Genomic DNA, 23,234 nt, shown 5'->3' with positions numbered 1-23,234 from the left:
CGAATCACGAAGTCTCCACCTTGTTGTTTTCCTGATTTGTTAAACTGTCTGCAGATGTAACGACCAACATCTTCATCTGTGACCTTCTTTATAACCAGAGAACAGTTCTCTGTAACACTCAGTCTGTCTGATTTAGATTTGACTACATCTTTCTTAACCTTTCCATGTTCAACCAGCGCTACTGCTGCTGAGTTTCCTGAAGCACTGAATAACCAGGTGATACCGTCACATTTATCATGATCATTTATCAAAGTTCCACAAGACAAAGTGACGTCTTCTCCGTGTCTGATAATGAAGGAAGCTGCAGAGAAAATGACAGAGAAATAAAAATATTATTTGCACGTCTCCTCCTAGTTTTCCACTAAACCAACTCGACCTCTAAGAAGCTACATTAATATTCAACTAAACTCAAACAGTAAATCTGCTTCTAAAGACAAACAGTCATCAATTGGATTAAACTTTGATTTTAAACGTCTAAAGTCAAGTTCACATTTATTGAAGACAGCAGGACGTCAGGAAACTACTACGTGGTACTACTACACTCATGATGATCTTCTGCGTTTTTACAAGGCAGAATGACTTCTACATCTCTATCTGTGATGTAGGACATTTGTCTGTGTGCAGCATCTGAAATATTGAGAAATAAGATGTAGAATAAGTGTCTGACGTTAGAATATGAGAGGTTTAAGTTAACATTTATTTTACACGCAGCAGTAGTTTCTTAGTGTTTAGCTGAACCCTCAACGCTCGGTTAATTTCACTATCAAACAGAGACAACGCACTCGTCCGATCTTAAATGAAGATACAGTAAAAATGAAGATTTGTATTGATCTGTAAACTTTAAACTTACCTGTGAACTGAATCACCAACATCACAAATACAAACCCTTTAATCCATCTGAGTTCAGCCATCGTGTCTGCCTCCCTTCTTTCTGCTGTTCACTCTCCTCTGTCAGTCTCTAAATTAGTGCATCGTGTGAAAACATGAAGCAGCTACTTCCTGTGATTTGGTTATCTCTGATCTCCAGTGACTCAGAGTGACTTGAAGTCACAGCAGTCTGCACAAAACTACAATAAACAAGTAATGTATTACATTGAAATCATTATATTGCTTCATTTAGAACAGTCTGAGGTGATGTTAACAATAAGAATCATATTAAACTCGACAGATGCACGTTGTGACCATTTCATCAGCTCAACTGTGTCAATGACGTGTTTGACACCTTGACAGGAAAAAGAAGAGGAGGACTGGGGGGGGGGCTTCAGGTGTGAAGATCAATAATGAAGATAAACCGTAACACACTCTTTTTTTGTTCTGTGTTTCTAAGAAAACGGATATATGATGATGATTGACAGCACATCCACTGACAGTTTGATTCAGGCTGCAAAATGGTGAAATGCAGCCGCTGGGAAACAAGCGAAACAGTTAAGATGATATTTGACCGGTCTGAGATGATGAGTTACTCTTTATATCTTTAACGTGTTCTGAGAACTACGTGGGCATGTTTTGGTCAGAATGTGGTTGCAGCAGCAGCAGCAGCAGCGAAGCTCTGGAGGTTTCACCTGTGGTTTATTCACACTAACACACTTCCCCCCTGAGTTCTCAGGAAACTATAAAGATATAAAGAGAAACCAACAGATCTCAGATCAGTTAAAAATCAGCTCAGTGTCACGAGTGAAGTTCTGTTGGACGAAGACTTTGACTCTTGAACCTTTAGGTTTATAATTAGAGCAGTTGTGGTTTGTTCTGGGCGGGAAACTGAATCATGACGTCAACTTATTTTGAAATGAACACAGAAGCAGGGGTATTATTAGGGGTAACCAATCTTTTAATATAATTTTTTAATTTAGATATGAAAAGCTTTGTAAAATACACTTTATTTCTCAAATTGTGGTGTGGGGGTCATTACACATATTCTTATAGCTGGAATGGAGTCATTTTAAAACACTGCAATAAAATGGTCAGTTTTTGTTACAGTAATACAGTTTTCCATTTACGTGACGTCACAGAGGTCAAGAAACAAGAAACCAGCAGCTGCCTGCATCCACACAAACATAAAAAAACACATTGTGCATAATCACACGGTCGTCTGTGTCAAATTTAACACATTCAGGTCTCTCAGTAAACATCAACATGCTGTAAAGTATCACAGAGAAACGAAAAGGTAAAGAAGAGGTATGAGAAATTAAGTCCCCTTTAAAAAAGACAATATACAGAGAGTAAGACAATGTCCACATGAAGCCATATTTTAAACAGACCCTGAAACCTCCTCCTTTAATCCAACCCCATCATCATCTAACATCTCAGCAGTGACACAAGTCAGACAACAGCTCATAATTCTCATTTTCTAGATCTGACAAAGTCGTATTTATTTATTTATTTGACCAGCGCTCCAAAATCTCAACATGTTTAGTTCACAGTGACAGAAAAAGCTGAAAAATCCACGTTAAAAGCTGGAACAAGGAAATAGTTGGTGTTTTTGCTTAGAGTGGTTAAAAAAATAAACCAGCTGCATTTTTTTTTGCTTTGACTTGATTATATGGGTAAATAACAGCAGCTGCGTTGTGATTAACTACACTGACGTTTAAAATGTGTGATCAGAAAGAAAATCGAAGAGGATTTGAAGGTTGTTTTCTGCACTTCAGCTGCAACTTATTTACTCAAATGTCAAGTCAGAGTTTTAAAATTCACCTACTGTTCAGTAAAAGCTCAAGCTGCGTCTTGCTGGCTTCATGTGGACTTGTGAAAGTCAGTGCAAACAGTTAAAAAAGAAAACTCAGAAAAGGAAAAAGAAAACTTGGTCTGGATGCCGGATACTGGCGTTCTGCAGCAGCTGGTCGTGAGACTGTTCACATTGTCAGCTTCTCTTGAGTTCACTGAGGCTTCAGCAGCCTCCTCAGTTTCAAAGTCCCTGATTCGACTCTTTAAGTTTTCCACCGACTGGATGTGAGAAGGTGAAGAGCTTCAACCAACAGCTCGTAAACTCTCGCTGTGGCTTTTTTTGTCCGCTATCCGAGCCATTTTGAAAGTAACCAGCCAGGATCTGGAAGTCCTCCCCTGTGCTCTAATCTGGCTGGTAATCTCATCAAAGTGGCTGGTGAAGGTTTGGAACAATAAAGTTCAGCTTCCCGCCCTTCTTGGTTTTGATTTTCAGTGCAAATCAGTAAGAAATGTCTCTTACATCCACTGTGCGTCACACTGAAGGAGCTGAAACAAAGTGCCTCAGTTTGCAGGGGACTTTAAGTTTGGAAAAAAAACCTCAGTAACAAAACTAGAATCTCAGTTAAAACTACACAGAAAAATATACACAAATATATTATGTACATTTACACTAGCGCTTTAAAAAGTCTGTCCACACAAGGCTGCCTCTTCAAAAGTGTCCACAAACAAAGTGCCATCATCATTGTGCACAGTGTAAACATGAGCTACGGATCCTGCTGTTGCTGGAGGTGACCTGAAAACTCGTCCTGCACACGTTCTGCGTTCAGTCCCTGAAAATAACAGTTTGCTCGCAAAAACACTTACAGCAACATACGATTTCCTCTGTATTTGACAAACACCGGCCCTACAGAGAATGTCAGTCAGATCTCCAGCAACAACAGGACCTCTCCGAAATGTTCACAAACGCAGGCAGCATGTTGGCTCATGGGAAATTATAGTACCGTTAACAAAAACTCCCCAGATTGTATTGCAGTGTGTTAAGGGCCAAACTCTATTTAGCTCATTATAGATTTGTTAATTGTTGCCATTCGTTACTAATCAGATCCAATCGATCTGCTTCAATGTGAAATCCCAGATTGTGATCATGATGCATGTTGAACCTTCAGCAGCGACTTTAAGTGAACAGTCATTTGCTCTCGGCTTTGGTTGCTTTGCTGCAGCTCGTTTTCTCCGACCCAGTGACTGGGCGGTTTAGGTAAGACACTTGGTGAGGGTGGCTCACTGAACTTTGCTCCAGCATAGACCTTCTCGCCGTCTTTGAGGTATTCAGGAGAGGAGCGTGGCGAGTTCAGGACCTTCATATTGTTGGAGGCGTGGAGAGGTTTCTTCTGCTCTTGGGGTGAAGGCTGGTGGTGAGATGGGGGCTTATTCGGGCTGCTGTTATCTTTCTTCTTTGTGGTGTGAGGAACACCAGGAGCTGGGCCCTGCTTGGGCTTGTGGCTCCGGGTGTTTGCATTCTGGGTGACCTGATCGTGTCTGGGCAGGTTGCGGGCAGGCTGGCCTCCTGGCTGTGCTGTACCACGCTCTAATCTCCCACCTTTAGATTTCAGCATCTACAAAACAGAAACAAACCATTAATCCAGAGATACAAGAACTGCAATGTCCCAGACATATGATCAGCCTTCATATGTTTAACGGGTTAGCAGAGTGTTGCTTATTACCACATCCAGCTGTTTCAGAGGTAAATTACCTGTTATTTATAGAGTAAGGTTAACATCACTAGTGTACAGTGGGTCTGTAGAGCCTGCTGCTTACAGTGAACTCAAACTCTCTCTACAAACCTCGTCTGCTGTTTTTTATCATTTACACTAAGCCCAACAACACAGAACTCCACACATTCATTTCAAATTTATGAAGTAGTGGTGGTTTTTCTAAACCATAACACAAACTTTCATCTGTTACCCAGTTCATAAGTGCAAACTTTAACCTACACTGCCTACATCACTGATGACGTTTTCTTTTCAGTGTTGCAAAACCTCCGCCCCTCTTTATTGTTCAGACACGTCTGTCAGCATTGTGCAACCTGTGGCAGTTTTTCTGGGTGATGCAGCCGGAGGAAAGAGGAAGACAGACTTGTTCATCACATGTCTACTTTCGATACTTCACCACAAGGAATTAGTAAATGCGTCACTTTAAACTGCCTCAGGCACAACAAGACTTAATCCTGATAACATACGCTTTCCTTCAACGATACACTATGAGCCTGTTAGTTTAATAAAGTCTAGTAGGTTTCTATCAGGCTGATCAGTTCAGTGTCAGTAAAAATGCCCAGTGCACATCCAAAAGGACAAATCTGACATCCTCTTCAAATCTTTTCAGATTTTTAAACAACAAAACAAACAACTTTCAGAGATGAATCCATAACGAAAGTAAACAAGACCTCCTTATTTACACCTGTACTTAATAGAAAACAAATGTAGAACTAAAAAGCTTTATATAAATAGTATATAAAACCTCTTTAACACACAGATCTGGTGGTAAACAGCTCAGCTCCTCAGATCCAGCTGCAGCACTGCAGATAACAGCTCTGACCGGACACCTACCTCTTTCCTGGGTCCCTGTTTGACATGATGAAGGCTCAGGACGGTGGCGGGACCCGCAGGGTGCTCGGTACCGGGCTGAGCTGCAGGTCTGTTAGCAGAGGAGCCTGTCAGGGTGTTGTTATTGTGATCCGACAGGCAGATTACCGAGTGGTTTCTCGGGGGTTTCTGCTGATGCGTCGGCGCCGTCGACCGCAGCTTCCTCCCTCCTTTCTTCATCAGCGCCTGCCGCGTTTTGTTTCCCGTGTTTACCCCATCGCTGCTGGAGATCAACGTCACCGGGTTGTTGTTTTCGACGTTGGCTTCATCGTTGTGAACCGGATCCAACATTTCTTCGAAGTGACCAAAACATAAACAGGCTGTAAAATGTCTCCAGTTGTTTTAGCTAACAACGTCACAAGCTAACAGTTAGCTAACAGTGAGCTAAATGGATAAAACTCTTTATTATCCAAGTTGTCCGCACACAGAATTGAATAATTAACGAGTATAACGTTAAATGATCGTCTCGGAAGCTCAAAAGAAGTATGTCTGCTGCTAAAACATCGATGTATATCTCGTCCCGCGATGTTGCGTCTGTGCTAAAAGAGCCTGTGAAAGCAGAAGTAGCAGAAGCGAAGTTGCTATTGGCTGAGCTACCAGCGTTAGCATCAAGGCTAAGTTAGCCACAACACAACACAGGACTTCCGGTGATCACTTTCAAAATAAGACGACTCAGAGACGAGTGTGTGTGTGTGTGTGTGTGTGTGTGTGTGTGTGTGTGTGTGTGTGTGTGTGTGTGTGTGTGTGGAGCATCACAGGCTGCAGGATCTGCAGTGCGTTAAATGATGTAGTGTATTCAATAATTCTTAAATGGTAGCAGCGACAGAAAGTAACTAACAAAACTTACTGTACTTAAATAGCCCAGTGATTGTGCTTTACTTGACTAGGCCCAGTGCTGAGACTATACATGTGTACATAATGTGGGCAGACATGGTTGGTTATTGATAATACACTGGAAATAAAAACTGAGACTAAGAATTAAAATATACCCTGAGGTCCAGCTGGATTTTAGCAGCAACAGTATAATCGGCACAGTAGCTGTTAAAAGTTTATTAACTCCAAATGTTGCGGATGAGGCGCTGCCATGCCACAATAATGTTCAGTCGATGAATCAAGAAATAATTCATCAGGTTGAGTCATTGTGCAGAGTATAATTATATAATATATATAATGTATTTAAAGGTAAAAACTGTACTGAAAGTCTCAGATGTAACAGCACTCATAGTCCAGGCTGTGGCCATACTTAAATAAATAGACCTAATGTTAACTTTTCTATTTATTAAACATTTTGTTTTGTTGCAAGGATACACAAAGACTTAAATAGGGCTTAAAAACCTTCTCTGCTCTGATGCAAACACTAAACTTGTAATTTTATAATGTAGACTACTTATGTTCTTATTTAACTGTGTTTTTTGTCACTGACTACTAGTGTGTTGTTAGTTTTCCTAATTCTCCTACCTGCTCCTATTCTGTCTAACTTTACTGATTTCCTCTTCCGGTGCCAGTTTCCAGTAAGAGGAGGTGCAGACCACAACATGTCAGTGACGTTTTATCTCTCGGAGGCAGCACAACAACAGAAAATCCAGTTCAACTGCAACTGGCAACGTCGATGTGTCAATAATATGAGTATGTTGGCTGTTATTGTCATGTGATGTGAAAGTTAGTTTAATTCATCACAGGAGTTCTGCAACGTTGCAGCAATTCATTTAAATTTAATGCATCCAAACACAAGTATCTGTAGCTACATGAGGAGTTTACTTTGGGCCACTTGAAATTTTGATTGGCCACTTTTTAATATTTATAGATATTTTAATATTTATAACATTATTTCACTTAACAATTAATGTTAACTGATATAATGTATATAATAATAATAATAATAATAATAATAATAATAATAATAATAATAAAGATGTTGTTCTTATATATGAAAAGTTTAATTAATTAAGTTAAGGTATAAATGTAGCAGAGAACGTTTGTTTTATAAACTGTAATAAACACATACTGTCTGCTTCATTATGTCCTGTGCACACATTCACTGACACTGAACACGGGTTTGACTTATCACATTGTTTTATTGTAGAAAATGTGATGAACACTTTGAACACATTCCAAACTCACCTGTACGACATTCAGTAAAATGCACGTGTGTGTGTTTGTGTGTGTATCGTCTATCGTAACGTCTACACCTATTCTTCATGTTAGAGTCGAGGTGAACTAGTTCAAGAAACACTGATAATAAATTGGTGAACTGGTATTTTTTCATACAATACATGTTTCAAGTGCACAAAAGTCTAAAAAAACACTATTAGTCATGAGTGAAAAACACGACAGCAGGCTACATAACAGTTAATAATAATTTGGCAAAGAGAACCAAGGAACTAAATCTGAACCTCACATGGAAGGACATATTAAAGGTTTGTTTCAGTACAAAAAATAGATATATAAACAATATACAAATACAACATAACATCTAATTATCCATCCCTGTGAGTGCAGTACATATCATTAGTCGCCATGATTTCAGAAGGCAAATCAAAGAGACGCAGAGAGTCCTGAAGCTGGGACTGTGTCTGGGTGTTGGAGGCAGCAGCAGGTCTTAAGGCTGTGCTTTATCTTCAGCTTCAGGCTCATCGTAGATGTAGCTGCCGACACCTCCAGTGTTCACACCTGAGAGAGAGCGAAAGTCTTTAAAGGGTCAGTTCACCCAAAAAAATAGTTCTAACTCAATAAGTACAAGTTCAAAGTGTTTGTATAACTCTAAAAAGAAAACATAGGGACACTTAGAAGGGAGGCTGATGTCTGCTCAAGGCATGACTGGTTTTGTAAACTTGCAGGAATATGAAGCCATACAAACTCTACAAGCTACAGGTCACTGAGCCCAGCTAGTTAACTTTGTTAACTTTGAATGGGTATTTCTGCAAGAGCACTAATCTTCCTACCATGTCGATATCACATGGTCATTTTCAGTGTGACACCTAAAGGCAACAACGACATTTGTGATGTATCTTCGTTCACCAAGTTCTGAGTCAACCTGCAAGACTGCGTCTGCCCCTGATAAGGGTTTGGAGATAAACAGACTGATGACTGCGGAGTCTGTCTCTACGAACCGGTCTCCACCTGCTGGTCTGCCTCATGAACTGCACGTCAAGTGTTTCTGGCTTCATACCTTTGGGTCCGAACAGCACAGCGTAGCACGGCTTGTGGCAGTATGGCTGTCCGTCATGCTGCAACAGGATGAAAAAGAATTACACTTCCACAGAAGAACACTTTCAAGCATGATCTTACATAAAAACAGCCTCTCATCAGGCAGACTAACTTAAAAAACAACCTGATAAACACAGGTAAACACAGTAAAAACCTGATTAACTTGTGCAACAGGCATTAAATTAGCCTTTTGTCACAATCTGTTCAGTGCAGAGGAACTACTGGCATTGATCACCTGTCGAACAGCTCATAACCTGTTCTGTGTCATGTCCTCAGAAATCCAACTGCCAGATTGTTTACAGAAAATCATCCAAAGTAGCTCATGGTTACGGTTTTTATCATTAGCTGAAATGAGGCTATTCCTGATTTAGATTTTCTTTTAAATGGACACCACATAAATGAGGTAAATAAATAATAAGTTACTGTGCTTAAAATTACATGAAAACAACATTTACATATAAAAAAACATTTCTTAAGAGGATAAAGAGAGTGTTTGTCAGTCTGTGGTCAATACTTCTTTATGGTAGAAAGTACTCTGAGTACTACTGAGTATTAATGTTGCACATCTCTCACCTCTGCATGGCTCCCAGGGGCCAGAGTCTTGCTGCATCGCTCGCAGCGCAGACAGGGCCGGTGCCAGTTCTTTCCGAGAGATGACACCTTTTCAGCTGCGCGCACACACACACACACACACACACACACCGCAGCACCATGGAGATGGTCACTATGGTAACCAGCCGACTCAGTCGCTTAGACAAATTCCACCAGTCACATACATGAAATATGAAGACACTGATTTACCTACCAAAGTATACTGTCTTGTTGCACCTGGGACAGATGTTGGGTCCTCCAGAGAAAGACGAGAAGCTTGCAGCTGGAAAAGTCAATAATGCACTATTTTCAGTGGAGCCAGTGAAGCTTTATTTGGTATTATTATTATACTGATTCACATCTTTGAAAGATTTCAGAGGAAACAGCTTGCGTGCAGTAACACACACAGTCTCTCGTCACTCATCTCAGATTTCTCCCTAAACACACACACACTTCTATCAAACCTCTGCAAGCTGCTTCTTCTGTGATCTAGATTTTTCTCTCTAAAAGCTATTCCCTGTGCCACAGTAATTATTTATGCGACTAAAGTCACTTAAACTAAACCTATTAGCTCCTAATCCATGCAGAGACCGAACACTTTGAGCAGTCACTGCATTTCTCTTCTTAACATATGACAGTTCTTCTATTTTTGTTTCACATATTTCTCACCCTTCACTGGTCCCCGAACAGGAGCTTTTCTCTGCTCCTCTGGTTTGGCATCTGTTTCCATGGAAACTGCTGCAGGGGCTTCGTTGACAGGAGCGTCGTAAACGTAGGAACCAGCTCCACCGATGTTCACGCCTGAAACGCACACAAACACATTTATAATCCTAAAATGTCCGAAACTAACTTTATATATTTTTTGTGAGTTATAAAAAAAACACCTTTTGGTCCAAAGAGGGCAGCGTAGCACGGCTTGTGGCAATAAGGCTTCCCATCATGCTGCAGAAGAGGAAGGGACAGTTCTTACTCCTCTGATCCACAGTGGAAAAGTTGGACAACATTTTTGTTTTCAGTGTGTTTGGATTGATATAAAGCTCAATAACAAACCAACCAGGACTCATTCACACAAGGTTATCGTCAGCTCTAAGTTACTTTCTCAACTGTTTATAACACACGACAAAGGAGCTTAATATGAGTGTCAGCTGGTCTGTTTACACTCTGCTTTATTATTCCCTGTGAAAGTTGGTGCATAGGAATAAAACACATTTCTTTTCCATTTACATTCATCTGATAATCAGTAGTTCATAAGCAGTTACATGTTGTGCATGAAATAAAACATGATTATCGTTTAAAATATGAAACACTAATTATCAGTTTGTGTTATGAGCTCTAATTTGGTACAAAATTAAAATGCTGCCTAAATGTTAATGCATCAGTAATAATACTACAAACTACTAAATGATCTGTAGCTTTACTTAAATATGTTTAAACATTATCTCAATGCAACATGTTCAAATAGGATCAAATAAAAAATGAATACTGTTCTGTTTTGTCACAGACTCGTGATATTAAAAGGTATTTTGTTGTTCAATTCTTAATTAATGAACATATAAAGATAATAAATGTTTACTCAACCGTCTCATTTGTCACTTCTCCAATTCATTTGATCATTTATTGGTCAGAGATCTGCTAAATGTCTTGTAGAGTCTGACAATGCCCAAGAATAGAAAGGCAATATACATGTCACGTTTAAACTCTGTTATGATGTTCATGTGTTTATACAGACAAAACACAGACAAGTGAAACTACCTCTGTGAAAAGGAGCCAGAGAACCTGCTGCCTCTCAGACATCCACATAAATCTCTTTATGTATACTCTTACACACTTTACATGTTGTGGTCCTTTTCTTCTAGAGGTTTAGACGTTGCATCGTACATATATTTTTTCTTGCTATAATAAATGCACCACTGTTAGTGAGGAAAGGCTCAGACATCTTCAGGTGTCTCAGAACAAAGGCTTCAAAGATAAATAAGCGTTTCCATTTACACTGATGTACATGGAGCAGATTTACAGTCTAAGGCCAATAAAAAACATTATTTGATCTTAGATGACAGAGAATAAAACCGCATCAGGAAGCACATGTGTTTTCATGTGGTCAAATTAGTTTAGTTATTACAGTGAATTTTATGCACAGTTCCTTTGTGGTCACTAGAATAACAGTACATATTGGTCAATGAGGAAACCCAGTGCTTCCTGCTGAGGTCACAGTAGCTTCTCTTTTATCAAAGTCAACAAACTTTATTTCTTCTTTCAGTGTAAATTTAGTCCGAGCATATTTGGAGTAGTGTAAGTGTTCAAATGATCACCAGGCAGATGTCAAACGTTAAGACAGGTTCAGAGGTAAAGTAGGATAAACAAACTTTAAGATGCTGATTCTGGACAAATGCTCACTCCAAGATAAAAATGTGGAAATACATGATAATTGAGTTTAAACATAATCTATTCCTACGTCTCATAAAACACTTTAATGCATCATGTTAAAATGCTAAATACACTACAGTGTGACGCCTCCTTCAGTTCAGCTCCTCTTACCTCAGCATGACCTCCTGGATTTAACGTCTTGCTGCAGCGTTCACATTTCAGACAGAACTTGTGCCAGTCTTTCCCTAAAGATGACACCTTCTCCGCTGTGGAAGAAGAGACAGAAATCCTCTCAAAACAAAGGAGTTACGTGTTCATGGGACAGAAAGTGGTCGTCAAAGGTCAACCAGTAACAACTCAGAGGTATTTCTATGTACAGATTTCCATTTTCTACTATGTCATACTTAAACTTTATGTCAGAGGCTGATGATTAACAATCATATGTCATATATCATAAATCAGCCACATGAAATTCACGACCATGCAGTGTGTAAATTAATTCAATTTTTAGCCATTACATTCAAAGAGTATCATCATCAAAAGACTAAAAGCTGGTTTATATTCGCTCCTTCAACATTAAAGTGATGAACACAAGATATAAAAAGCAGGCCTTTAGGGACCTGTGGTGATTCTTTTGAATGAAACTGTTACCTACTACCCTCCATCTGGGAAGAGACGGCTTCCCGAGCAGTCATTTATCTGTTTGTCCTCCTCCCAAAATATCCCAGCAGATACACTGAGGCCCTGATACGACATGACACTTCCTGTTTAGACTCACTGACTGCCCAGCCTGTCACTGTGATATGTGACAGTAAGTCACCTTGGCACACAGCGAGAACTTTGCATTGATGTTGGAGGACGAGTGCATGTACAACAAGTCGAGTACGTAACCTTGGAAGCTACAGGACAACTCACATGAACTCTGTGTTGTTTTTCTAAACAACGATTATTTTCTAGAGCAACATTTTCATTTAGACAAGGCTGAAGCTTAAAATACCAAAGCAGAGTCATAAATCTGGGCTTAAAATGTAATAAACACAACTGCACCACAGCAAATGTACCAACAGCAGCTCAAACTGCCTCCTGGAACCAACACACATTTGATGTGAGCTTTACTGCAGCATGTCTGGTTGAACCTTCAGGGTGGGGTTCTCCAGAGAACGGGAGAGCAAAGAACAAAAAGAAAATCAATCAATAAATTATTAACCGTTCCATGTGGTGTGGCTCTGAAATGAAAAGAAGGTGAAAACTGATACACGCTCATAAACTCTCTTCTCAGCAAGAGGACGCCCCCTGTGAATATTCAGCCACACTGTGTGACATTTAATGTTCTCAAATACCAGAAATAAACCCACGTAAACTGGTTCCATTTGTATTTAAAGGTGAACATAAAGGTGAGGATCAGGATTCTGTCGTTAGCTGTCAGATAACACCCACGACCACAAGCGAACAGACACGTTAATGGCTGACTGTAATTTTATCTAAAGATAGTGAACCCATTACCTCCCAGACTGGGCTCATCGTCTCATCTAGTTTTTCATCATTTCTGGAGACACACTGTCACTTTCATTTCATATCCGCTCTGGTCGTCTTGTATCTTGTAAAAAATAAAATGAAATAAGGACGGGGACGTGCTGAGACAACACAGTAGGAAGGTTATTAACTTGGAGTATTTGCTGTTTTTGGCCCTGGTGGAAAATAACTGCAATCTTCAGACTTGTTCAGCAGTGATTTATCCTTGATGTTCTGTTGTTGTTATATAATATTTCTGTTAGTGGCTCAAGTTCAGGCTGCAACAAACAAATAGTTTAATTATGGATTATGCTCATTAGCCAATAAATGAGATTAAAATATAAATGAATTGAAAAATAAAATAAAAATAGAGTTCAAGAAGTCAAAAAACTCTTTGTTTTTACATCAATAGCCTAAAAATATAGAATTTAATACTGAACAAGACAATGAAAAGAATCAAATCCCCAAACTGGAAGGAACAGTTGAAAAAATCTGATGATTCATTGATCATTTGATTATTCTGACAAGCAAAGAGTTATTTTTGAAACTAAAAATGTGTTTTTGTATTTTACTTTTAATTAACCAGAGTTTAACTTCAGATCATATAAGATCAGTCACACAATCATTTCTTATAATATCACAGTTTGAAACATTTCCCCACATTAATTCATCTGATGTTTCTGAGACACTCTAAAAGCTGCTGTTGTCTTAGATCTTCTACAGGTCTGTGAATTAATTCCAGATGAATCATGAAGCCACATAATTAAAACAATGGATGAAGTCGGATTCATTCAAGGAACCAGACGGTGGCTCAGCCTGAGGGCAGCGCTCCCACCCAGCAGACAGCTCACGATGCTGCGGCCTCTGGATTCGAGCCAGACTCTCAGGATTCATGCACTTACCGAAATACACAGTCTTTTCGCATTTGGGACATTTTGACGCCATATTCCGCAGAGAGAAGAGAAGAGGTCGATTCCTGCCGCTCCCCCGTTCGTCCGTTTGCAGCTGCAGACACAGCTCAGAGGATGGTGAGGAGGAGGATGATGATGATGATGATGATGGGAGAGGCCAGACTCCTCATTGCATAACTCCGCCCCGCGGTGACGTAATGCAGTAAGGTAAACTGGTATTTTTATTCTGTGACCGCCGATGAAAATAAAATAATTATTATTATAATTTACATTTTTGTAAAATTAAATAGAAAATAATCACAAATTCAAGAATCCAGTTTTAATTCAATCCTAAATATGATCATAAAGACATGTCATGTATAAATGAGTTTATTCTTTATTTGTATTGTTGCTGATGACATATTATCCACAACCACATTTATCATCTGCATGTGAGGAACATCTTCTTATTTACACAGGGTTCATTCATATATCTGACCATTTATGATCATTTAGGTCTTCCACTTTATATTATACTGTAAAACATGTCTATAGTCTACAGTTCAAGTTATTTAGTTTAAACTTTTTAGTTTCTAATTTAAATTTAAAAAGTATATTTAACATATCTACCACAGTTGTATTAGCCACTGTTACAGGATAACCTCTGGATGATTTGGCTCCACAAACTAAGGATATCACTCAGCCAACAGAGCACTTTAACACTTTAACATACATAAGACGTCCAGCAAAAATGCTCAGATAGGTGATGGATCCTCTATCTAATGTAGTCTTTGCTGCGTTCATCGGCGTCACGCTTCAGCTCTGTTTGTTTCCTCTGTGTGGTTGTTAGGCAGCACCGGTCTTCCCAGGGAATGTTAAGTGATGCTCTGCAGCTCACAAGAGTATTGCTCTGTACATTCTTGGCACTGAGACACTCAGGGATCTGACATTTGACGGCCTTTTGTGCGTAATTAAAATTTCAATATAACTTTTTCGGTCACTGAAAGTAAAAAAATGTTGTGGAATCTGCAGTGACCTCTCTCTGAATCCAACTGTTGAGTTGAACATCTACTGAATCTTCCACTAGAGAGATGGACACGTGTCTGTGTGAAGTGATGAAGGACTGTATGTTCCACAAATTAAGATATGAAACAAACAGAAATCCAATTTTTATCACATTTCAAATATTATTTTCATTTATTTTTTCTTTATTTGCTTCTTCAATTGCGTCATCTCGTTAATCCAATGACTCAAGAACTAGTTAATCTCGAAGCCAAGTGCTAATGCTCACATAAGAGAAGGTTGGAAACATGCAGAAATTTATATTTTCTTTGGCTGATTATCTGGAAATTTACTTAAAACGTTGATAGAAATAGAAATTACAGACATCACACAACAAGAATTTGTCACTTGCACTGTTTGCCTCAGTTTTAATCTCACTTTTCCACCACTTTACACAAGATAAAATCAACTGGAGATCAGATCATTCTCATGAACTAAACTCTAAGATGCTTGAATAATGAGGAAGGTGCTGAGCAGCGGAGGCTCAAAGAGAAATGAATGCTCATGGGATTTTCCTCTGTGTGTCAGACAAGTCATGTTGTAGTTTCAGTGAGATAAACACACATAAACAGATTCAGCAAAGATGGAAACAGTGGCAATATTTTTCACAGTTAGTGCACTTGGTCTCGAGCCACCTAGGGCCTGGGAATGCACTAATCTTAAAATAAACAACTCCACAAGAAGTCTGTATGTATTTTTATCACAGACATCAACGATGACTGGGAGTCAGGGTTTACGAGTGGGTCCATTCCCAAGAGGCTTTGTCTCATACAGTATCGGCCTGAAAGCTCATTCCACAGTGGTGCTTTTCAAAGCATCGCTTAACCTTTACGCACTGAGATTTCTCTGGGGTCCTTGAGTATATTAGCAATCTAATGTACTGTAGCTGGTGAAAAACCTAAATACTTTGCAGTCTTGTGCTAAGAAATATTGGTTTTAAACTGACAATTCTCTCAGAGTTCAGCGCAACGTGTTGATCCAAGATTCATCTTTTCTTAAGACTAAACCTTTGGTGGATGCTAATTTTAACCTGCTAATTTTGGAATCAGTCAGACCTGACTGTCTTTCTTTTACAGTCATCAAACTCTAATTTAATTATTATTATCTCTATTAAAACATCTAAGTTGATCAGTGAAAATACTTTCTAATAATTATTTTCTTTGTGTGTTAGTGGAATTAACATCTTCCTTTTTATGTCCAAACGTTATACTGGATTATAGCTTATACTGATGAGACTGAAGAAGCTACTTGGATAATTGATTGAGTGACGTTTTGACCTGTTGCTATGGTTCAAGTGAATTTACAAATCACAGATTTCAGTTTTTATTACATAAAAAACAACAACAAAAAAACATCTTTAAACTGAGTTTGCAGATTGCATATTGTAACTTAACAGAGAGAATATTAAGACAAATCTACAATAATTAAATTCTTTTTCTCTATGACAAATTACTGAAAAGCAGTAACAATAATAATAATTATATCCATTCAGTTCAGTCATAATTCAAGGCGGAACGAAAGGTTGATTCAGTTTCCGGGTCGGATCTTCACAGTGTGACGTCCGCCGGAAGTAAACAAAGGAAGCTTGGGTACAGTTAGCTTAGCTCTGTAGAGTAGAAATAATGCTGCCTCAGTCTTCACTCTTTCACTCAACGTTTCATCAAATAACAGTTTTAGACAAAATATTCAGGAATCCTAGCACCAGTTGACATGTTCACAGGCAGAGGAGAACTCGCTAACTTATTAGTTTTCCTCTCTTCCACACAGCTACTTAGAAAATACGCGGCCGCCATGACAGTGTCACATTATAGAGGAGCTGCTGCCACCTAGTGGTCGATAACATCAACAGCCTCGACACCAAATCACTAAACACTAAAATAAAAGAAAATATAATAAAATGAAGAATGTTGGTGTTTTGAATGGAATATCAGGCACTGTCAGTCTGCTGCTTTAATAAGGAAATAATAACGATAATAACATGACACATTTAAGAAGATCATTTAATTAATAATAACAACTGGACACGTGGTTGATCTGTTGTAATACATCATATTTTATTAGTTCATGACAGTTTGTATTAAGAAAGTGCATCTTCAGTAACAACATTTAAGAAAAATCTGTTAATTTGTTCGCTTATTGTTTTTGTATTAGCGTAGTGACACATTTCCTACGTCTTTGTTTCTGCAGCCTTCATTAAATAAATGAAACACTCTTTTGTAACAGGTACATTTCTGTAATTGATTGTGTTAAATATTCAATTGAGAAGAGGTTGCAGTTTCTTAGTTTAGTACGTCAGCTTGTCAACTACCTTCATTTATTTCCTTCATTTGACTGTTTTACTCAGATTTCATCATATCATAGTATTATAATCTCACAAGTCTTGGAAAAAAAAGATTTGTAAGACACATGTCTGTGACTGAACTTATACACGTTTCTCATTCTTTTCCATTTTGCTGCATGCTGCATTAGTGTAACCAACTATAATGCTGGAACTGAAAAATCATCCAGTGAGACTGAGACTGCATGTGTATGAGGTACAGATTCGTTACTTCCCATATTGATGCAGTGTGTTTTCCAAAATGTCTTTTTCTTCCTTCCTCTTCTGTCTTTTATTTTTCTTATTTACTGCAACATGTTTATTTCAGTTTAACAGTATCTCTGTCGGGCTTTTGTAAGAACTGATTAAACCAGTTCAATAAATAGTTTCCTTTACTGTAACTAAAAATAAAAGTTAAAATGTGACAAAAAAAGAAGAACATTCAAAAACATTTAAATCATTATGAGGAAACGACACATGAACAGTGACAGGAAGAAGCTTTATATTCAAGCAGAAACTTTTTCACAAGTGTTGGCAGTTGAGCGTCTGACAACATGACTGTAAAAGCAGAAGAGGGAGAAAACAATGGCTGAACCCAGACGGATTCAAATGTTAATTCTGATCCTGACGCTTCAGTTTAAAAGTAAGTGAACAGACGCATTTAGCTCTGCACCACTGATTTGATGAGTTAGCGGTTAGTTAGTTAGTTAGTAGCCACAGTAATCAAGTAATAAACCGTCATTGAAGGACCAGCTTAACACAAGCTTGAGTCTCTGGGACAGACACTGAGCAGTCTGCTTTGTGTCATAAACGTGCTGCATGTAAATGAATGATTCTAAAGGTAATTTCTATCAAAACATCTATTTTCTATTTGAACATTTGCCTACGTCATAGTAAAATAATCAAAAACAGTTTGTGTAAGATTCTTTTCTGTCAGTAGTAAAACAGAAGTGATGCCACCCACACAGACACTGTGTGAAGCCCTGACAGCTCATAATAACACACAGTATGACATAAATGAATGTATTTTAATACTAATACTAATGATATGCTGATCGTAATTAGCAACACATTTGAACAATGGCATTAAAGGTAGTTATTTAACTTCCACATCTTTAAACAGGTCTGTTTCAAGCTCTCTGACATAATTAGGTGTGAGCTTTCATCCCCAGATCTCCTGACAACTCTCACATCGCTCTTCATCATCTCACTAAACCTTTGGCTTTACACTCCAGACATCATATGGTCAGCGCTCCATCCAGCAGCCCCCTCACTTTTAGATAATAACCAATACAAACACAGTATGTGTGTGTATTTTAAATAACTTTACTTAAATACTGATCATTTACATATTTTAAATGTCTCTTCTAAGTGTATTAAACATCTTGAATGAACTGATTTTATTGAAAACCAACACATTTTTATTAAACTTTAATTTAAACTAACAAACTAGACAGTGGGAAACCAATAGGTTGGGAAACAAGTGAACATGATGATAATTCAGAATAGAAACAAAGTGACAACTAACAGACCTGAAACTCTGTGATGAACAAAATATCTAAGACGCTTGAACAAACAAGTGACCTCACAAACCAAGAAAACAAAGTGACAAACTAAAGACAAACTAGTAGCAACAAAAATCAACGCACTAATGCAAACGAAACACAAATGAACTCACTAATTAGAAATATACCAACAGAAAGTCTTAAGGCAGAGAAACAACTCAGAAAGTGTTGAATCCTGGCGACAGTCATGAATCATGTGTAGGATCCTTGTGTTGTGTTGTGATGTGTTTGAGCAGCATGAGACCAGGTGAGAACAGGAAGAAGACAGAAACAAAACGAACTGAATGAGGACGAAGGCAGGAATCACAAGACACATTCAGTCACTCGGCTTTTACTCTGTGTCATTTCAATATTTTTCTCATCAACAGTAACAACTGGACAATCTTCTTCCTTCCTCCTTCCTGTCAGAGACGGAGATGACGTCACTTTACCTTGTGGAAAAGTGAGAGATGATCAGAATAAATGTGACAGTACTACCTGGATGATCAGTGGTTCAGGAAACTCAGCAGCAGTACCACTGTTTGAACTTGGACAGATTCACAAAGATATAGTCAAATCTAAATCAGACAGACTGAGTGTTACAGAGAACTGTTCTCTGGTTATAAAGAAGGTCACAGATGAAGATGTTGGTCGTTACACCTGCAGACAGTTTATATCAGGACCACACTATGAAGACTCTGTGGTTGAACTGTCTGTTGTTACCAGTGAGTATTTCCATCATAATGTTTTCACATCAAACTGTTTTGTCACAACAATAAACTGAAACGTTACAATAATGATGATTAATGTTGATGTTGTTTATTTAAAACTTGTCTTTCTCTTCTTATTTCTCCATCATCAGTCACTGAACAGAAGAACAATAAGATGTTCAACTTGTCCTGCTCTGTGTTGACTCGTGATGAGTGTAGACACACAGTGGAGTGGCTGAATGAGGCTGATGACGAGGACGTGGAGATACAGAAGAGTGTCTGTTCAGCTACTGTGACATTTCCAACATGTCACCACCACCAGAAAGCAAAGTTAGAGTTACTCAGGTGTAATGTGACTGATAAATACACTAGAAAAGAGCAGCTGTTTGACTTCAGGCTTCAGCCATGTGAAGCAGGTGAGACTTCACAACACAGCTCCAACAAAACAACACAGGCGACCACGTGTCACGTGTCTGAATTCTGTTTTCAGGATTGTGGTGGCTGTACATCGTTGTACCTGTCGTTGTAACAGCACTCGTAGTCGGTGTTGTGGCGCTCGTCAGATGGAAGAAAACTGAAGGTGACAACATTCACACATAAAGCTTTTAGAACCAGGACGGTTTGATTGAACCAGGATTTTCACTGTGGACGTTTTGTGTTTCAGAGAACAACAGAGAGCCGGATGGAAAGTTGGTGGGTTGTAAAACAGAATGGTTCAAACGCTGACGTTGTTTCTGTTGCTTCCACTTAGTGCTGCTGTGTTGTATTTGTGCAGGAACTGAGCTTAAACCCTGCAGAGACTCAGTCTGCTCCAGAAACCACTCATGACACGGTGAGAGCTTAGAATTAAATGGGAGGGAGTTCAAGTATTGATGCTCATTATCCTGAACTGTCTTCACCTCGTAGACTGATCCTGAAGACGGAGTTTCCTACGCCTCCATCAACCACAGCAAGAATAAACAAAACAAATTCCAGGTAATGTTAATATTTAAATATTATACTGAGCTGCAGGTGCAGACCTCGGTTATCAGCTGTTTGCACAGTTTTGTGTTTAAACACACTTGTTTCTTTTTGTGCTAAATGTCATGTGATATAATGTTTAACACCTCCCCTGACCAGGTGTAACCAGGCGGGAGGCAGGTATAAAGAGTCACTACAGACACATACACATGAATCAGATCCACCTTTATCTTAAAACCAGATAAACAGCAGCTGTCTCAAATCTACAGCCCATTTCTACTCATGTTTATATCCTGTCTCTTGATAATCGAGGTCTTGGTGTTTTTCTGTCTCCTTCAGGTTCAGACTGGTGATGAAGATGAAGGTGATGCAGTGACCTACAGCACTGTGAAAGTTCCCTCTTCTTCTCCTGGAGCCTCCGCTGATCCCAACAACCTCTACGCTACCATCCACTAACTAGGAACCAGGAAATTAAAGCTCCTCACAGGAAGATTACGGATGTATTGAATTAATAAAGATTAAGTGCAGACTTGTGATGAGATGAATGTGTTGAAGTAAGAATATGGGAACCAGCTGTGACTCATTATTAAACTACAACAAACACTAATCCGTGTGTTTTTCTGGTTTCTACTCTTTGTTTTTGTCTGGTTCCAACTTCAGCAGTTCCAGAAATTCGTCTCTCAGTTTGCAGGACAGAAATATGTTTTTATGATTAAAGAGGAACTGAAAGCTTTCGGACCAGTTATTCCCCACTTGTTGCAGTAAGTAGTCATCAAACCCACTGAACCACAGTTTCCTCCTCTGCTGCTCCGCATATATTTAGTTTTTGCAAAATCTCCACATGTTCATTTCACTTTCACAACCTGTTTATCAGGCTGCTGTGAGATCTGAATAGTTCACTGTCAATCACAGGGGACAAGAGAGTAAAAAAAACAACTATAAAATATAAAATGTTCTACTAAGATTTTCCATCATCACATTGAAAATGATTGAAATGCTTTGACATTTAATATTTATAATAAAATAACAACGCCTTAAGTCACCATGAGGAAGTGAGAGATCACGTATTTCAAGCAGTACATCCTTTATTTATATGAAAAAGAAACTAGTTTGCAGAAAGTGACAGTTCAACACAGGAGAAGAAAATATTATCAAAGCAGAGGAGACAGAGAACCGGGAGCTGAGTTTGATAACATGTGTGTTCTCCTGAGACTGACGCTGCTTTTTACAGGTAATAAATAAAAAACAAGACAAACAATGTTCATAAAATGAATCAAACGATGAATATTTCTGATTATTATTCTGTGTTTTTTTCTCAGCAGCAGTAACTGGACAATATTTCTCCTTCACTGTCAGAGACGGAGACGACGTCACTTTATCTTGTGAAAATCTGAAAGATAAGAACAAATGTGACAGAATCACCTGGATCTTCAGTGATTTCAGACTCTCTGTAGCTCTGTTTGAACTTGGACAGATTAACAGAGAAGTTAAATCTAAATCAGACAGACTGAGTGTTACAGAGAACTGTTCTCTGGTTATAAAGAAGGTCACAGATGAAGATGTTGGACGTTACACCTGCAGACAGTTTAAATCAAGAAAACAACAATTTCAAGACTTTTATATTGATCTGTCCGTTGTTACCAGTGAGTATTTCCATCATAATATCTTCAAATCAAACTGTTTTATCAGAACAATAAACAGTTTTTATGTAACTTCTCCATCTTCATCAGTGACGACACACAAGGACGACGATAAGGTGACATTAAACTGCACTTTGTCGACACATGGACCCTGTGGTCACAAAGTGAAGTGGCTGAATGTTGGTAAAAGGGATCATTTCGCACTAATTAAAACATCACAGAGTTCCTGTTCTGCCACTGTGACATTTACAACATCTGAGACTCATGAGGAGCAAACGCTTTATGAGTTCTTCGAGTGTAAAGTGACAGATGGCAACACTAGAAAAGTGCAACTGTTCAACTCGAGACCTCAGTCAGTGGAGAAAAAAGGTGAAGTGTTTGAAATGTGTGATGTGAATAACTTAACAAACTTAGTTTGACATGTTAACATGACAGTATGCAGCTGATTTCTGTCAGCTCCTTGATTTTAAACAGAACAAAAAGTTAAAGCCAACACGTTTTGACTCTTTTCAGATTTTCCACATTTGCTGAGATCCATCATTGTGTCTGTGGGTTTAGCAGCACTGATCATATCTGTTGTTACAGTCAACGTGTGGATGAGAGTTAAAGGTGAGAACATTCACTGAGGAAACAACAAGTGTTGATAAAGTTCAGCTGGAACTGAAGTTGACATTTTCGTCTTTTTAGGATTTTCAGGAAACAAAACAGAGACAGAAGAAAACCCTGTAAGTTGAGTTAGAACGTCACAGAAATAAACTGATGTTTGTGTTTCTGGTTCTTTATTATTAACTGTGTTTTGTTGACACTGTGTGGTCATTAAACACCACACAGAACAATCTCTCAAGTCAAAATCAAAAGTGTGATGTTGTGTTTCACAGGTTCATAATGATGAAGATGAAGATACAGTGATATATGAAAACTGATCAACAACCCCAACATCCACAGAAATCTAAAGTTAATATCAACAATATGTCATATTTCTATTGGCTAAATGTCTGTTTTTATTCAATAATTTATAAATAAAATATTTAGTGTAGAAACCGTTATTCTTATTCTGCAATAAACCCAGATTTTGTCGACTTCTACCACAAATGTCAAGAAACCGCAAGTTGCTTTTGACAAAAGTAAGAATATGAG

General features: G+C 38.5%; 4 protein-coding genes across 4 annotated transcripts in view; 1 reads left to right on the top strand and 3 right to left on the bottom strand.

Moving 5' to 3' along the window:
* The window catches only part of LOC113149050, a 107,023-nt gene that overhangs the window by 39,392 nt on the left and 44,397 nt on the right, over positions 1-23,234 (bottom strand). The window lies entirely within an intron of this gene.
* LOC113149056 (proline-rich nuclear receptor coactivator 2-like) lies at positions 1,806-5,895 on the bottom strand. The gene is made up of 2 exons (XM_026340887.1): positions 5,265-5,895; positions 1,806-4,274 (listed from the first exon to the last, which is right to left on the bottom strand). The coding sequence occupies exons 1-2, from the start codon at positions 5,589-5,591 to the stop codon at positions 3,804-3,806; spliced, it is 798 nt and encodes a 265-aa protein (XP_026196672.1). The 5' UTR covers positions 5,592-5,895; the 3' UTR covers positions 1,806-3,803.
* LOC113149059 (cysteine-rich protein 2-like) lies at positions 7,416-13,995 on the bottom strand. Its single transcript, XM_026340890.1, has 8 exons — positions 13,877-13,995; positions 11,634-11,728; positions 9,983-10,040; positions 9,768-9,899; positions 9,313-9,381; positions 9,081-9,175; positions 8,470-8,527; positions 7,416-7,970 (listed from the first exon to the last, which is right to left on the bottom strand). The coding sequence occupies exons 1-8, from the start codon at positions 13,917-13,919 to the stop codon at positions 7,900-7,902; spliced, it is 621 nt and encodes a 206-aa protein (XP_026196675.1). The 5' UTR covers positions 13,920-13,995; the 3' UTR covers positions 7,416-7,899.
* LOC113149051 lies at positions 17,783-21,043 on the top strand. Its single transcript, XM_026340880.1, has 8 exons — positions 17,783-17,886; positions 19,177-19,512; positions 19,650-19,913; positions 19,988-20,077; positions 20,162-20,190; positions 20,273-20,329; positions 20,404-20,472; positions 20,797-21,043. The coding sequence occupies exons 1-8, from the start codon at positions 17,829-17,831 to the stop codon at positions 20,911-20,913; spliced, it is 1,020 nt and encodes a 339-aa protein (XP_026196665.1). The 5' UTR covers positions 17,783-17,828; the 3' UTR covers positions 20,914-21,043.

The sequence above is a fragment of the Anabas testudineus genome, chromosome 24 (genome assembly GCF_900324465.2).
Source record: "Anabas testudineus chromosome 24, fAnaTes1.2, whole genome shotgun sequence".
In the NCBI taxonomy this organism is placed as follows: domain Eukaryota; kingdom Metazoa; phylum Chordata; class Actinopteri; order Anabantiformes; family Anabantidae; genus Anabas; species Anabas testudineus.
The sequence above is the reverse complement of the archived record's forward strand: the minus strand, read 5'-3'. Positions and strand labels throughout refer to the sequence as shown.

What these genes read in the sequence shown, in the direction of transcription:
- LOC113149051 (XM_026340880.1), top strand. Translation starts at nt 17,829, where the DNA reads ATGGCTGAACCCAGACGGATTCAAATGTTAATTCTGATCCTGACGCTT. An exon ending in TGAACTGTCTGTTGTTACCA is followed by an intron (nt 19,513 to 19,649) that starts GTGAGTATTTCC and finishes CTCCATCATCAG; the next exon opens with TCACTGAACAGAAGAACAAT. An exon ending in GAGAGCCGGATGGAAAGTTG is followed by an intron (nt 20,191 to 20,272) that starts GTGGGTTGTAAA and finishes GTATTTGTGCAG; the next exon opens with GAACTGAGCTTAAACCCTGC.
- LOC113149056 (XM_026340887.1), bottom strand. Translation starts at nt 5,591, where the DNA reads ATGTTGGATCCGGTTCACAACGATGAAGCCAACGTCGAAAACAACAAC. An exon ending in AACAGGGACCCAGGAAAGAG is followed by an intron (nt 4,275 to 5,264) that starts GTAGGTGTCCGG and finishes TCTGTTTTGTAG; the next exon opens with ATGCTGAAATCTAAAGGTGG.
- LOC113149059 (XM_026340890.1), bottom strand. Translation starts at nt 13,919, where the DNA reads ATGGCGTCAAAATGTCCCAAATGCGAAAAGACTGTGTATTTCG. An exon ending in ATCCAGGAGGTCATGCTGAG is followed by an intron (nt 10,041 to 11,633) that starts GTAAGAGGAGCT and finishes CCTCTTCTGCAG; the next exon opens with CATGATGGGAAGCCTTATTG. An exon ending in TGTGCTGTTCGGACCCAAAG is followed by an intron (nt 7,971 to 8,469) that starts GTATGAAGCCAG and finishes GCTCTCTCTCAG; the next exon opens with GTGTGAACACTGGAGGTGTC.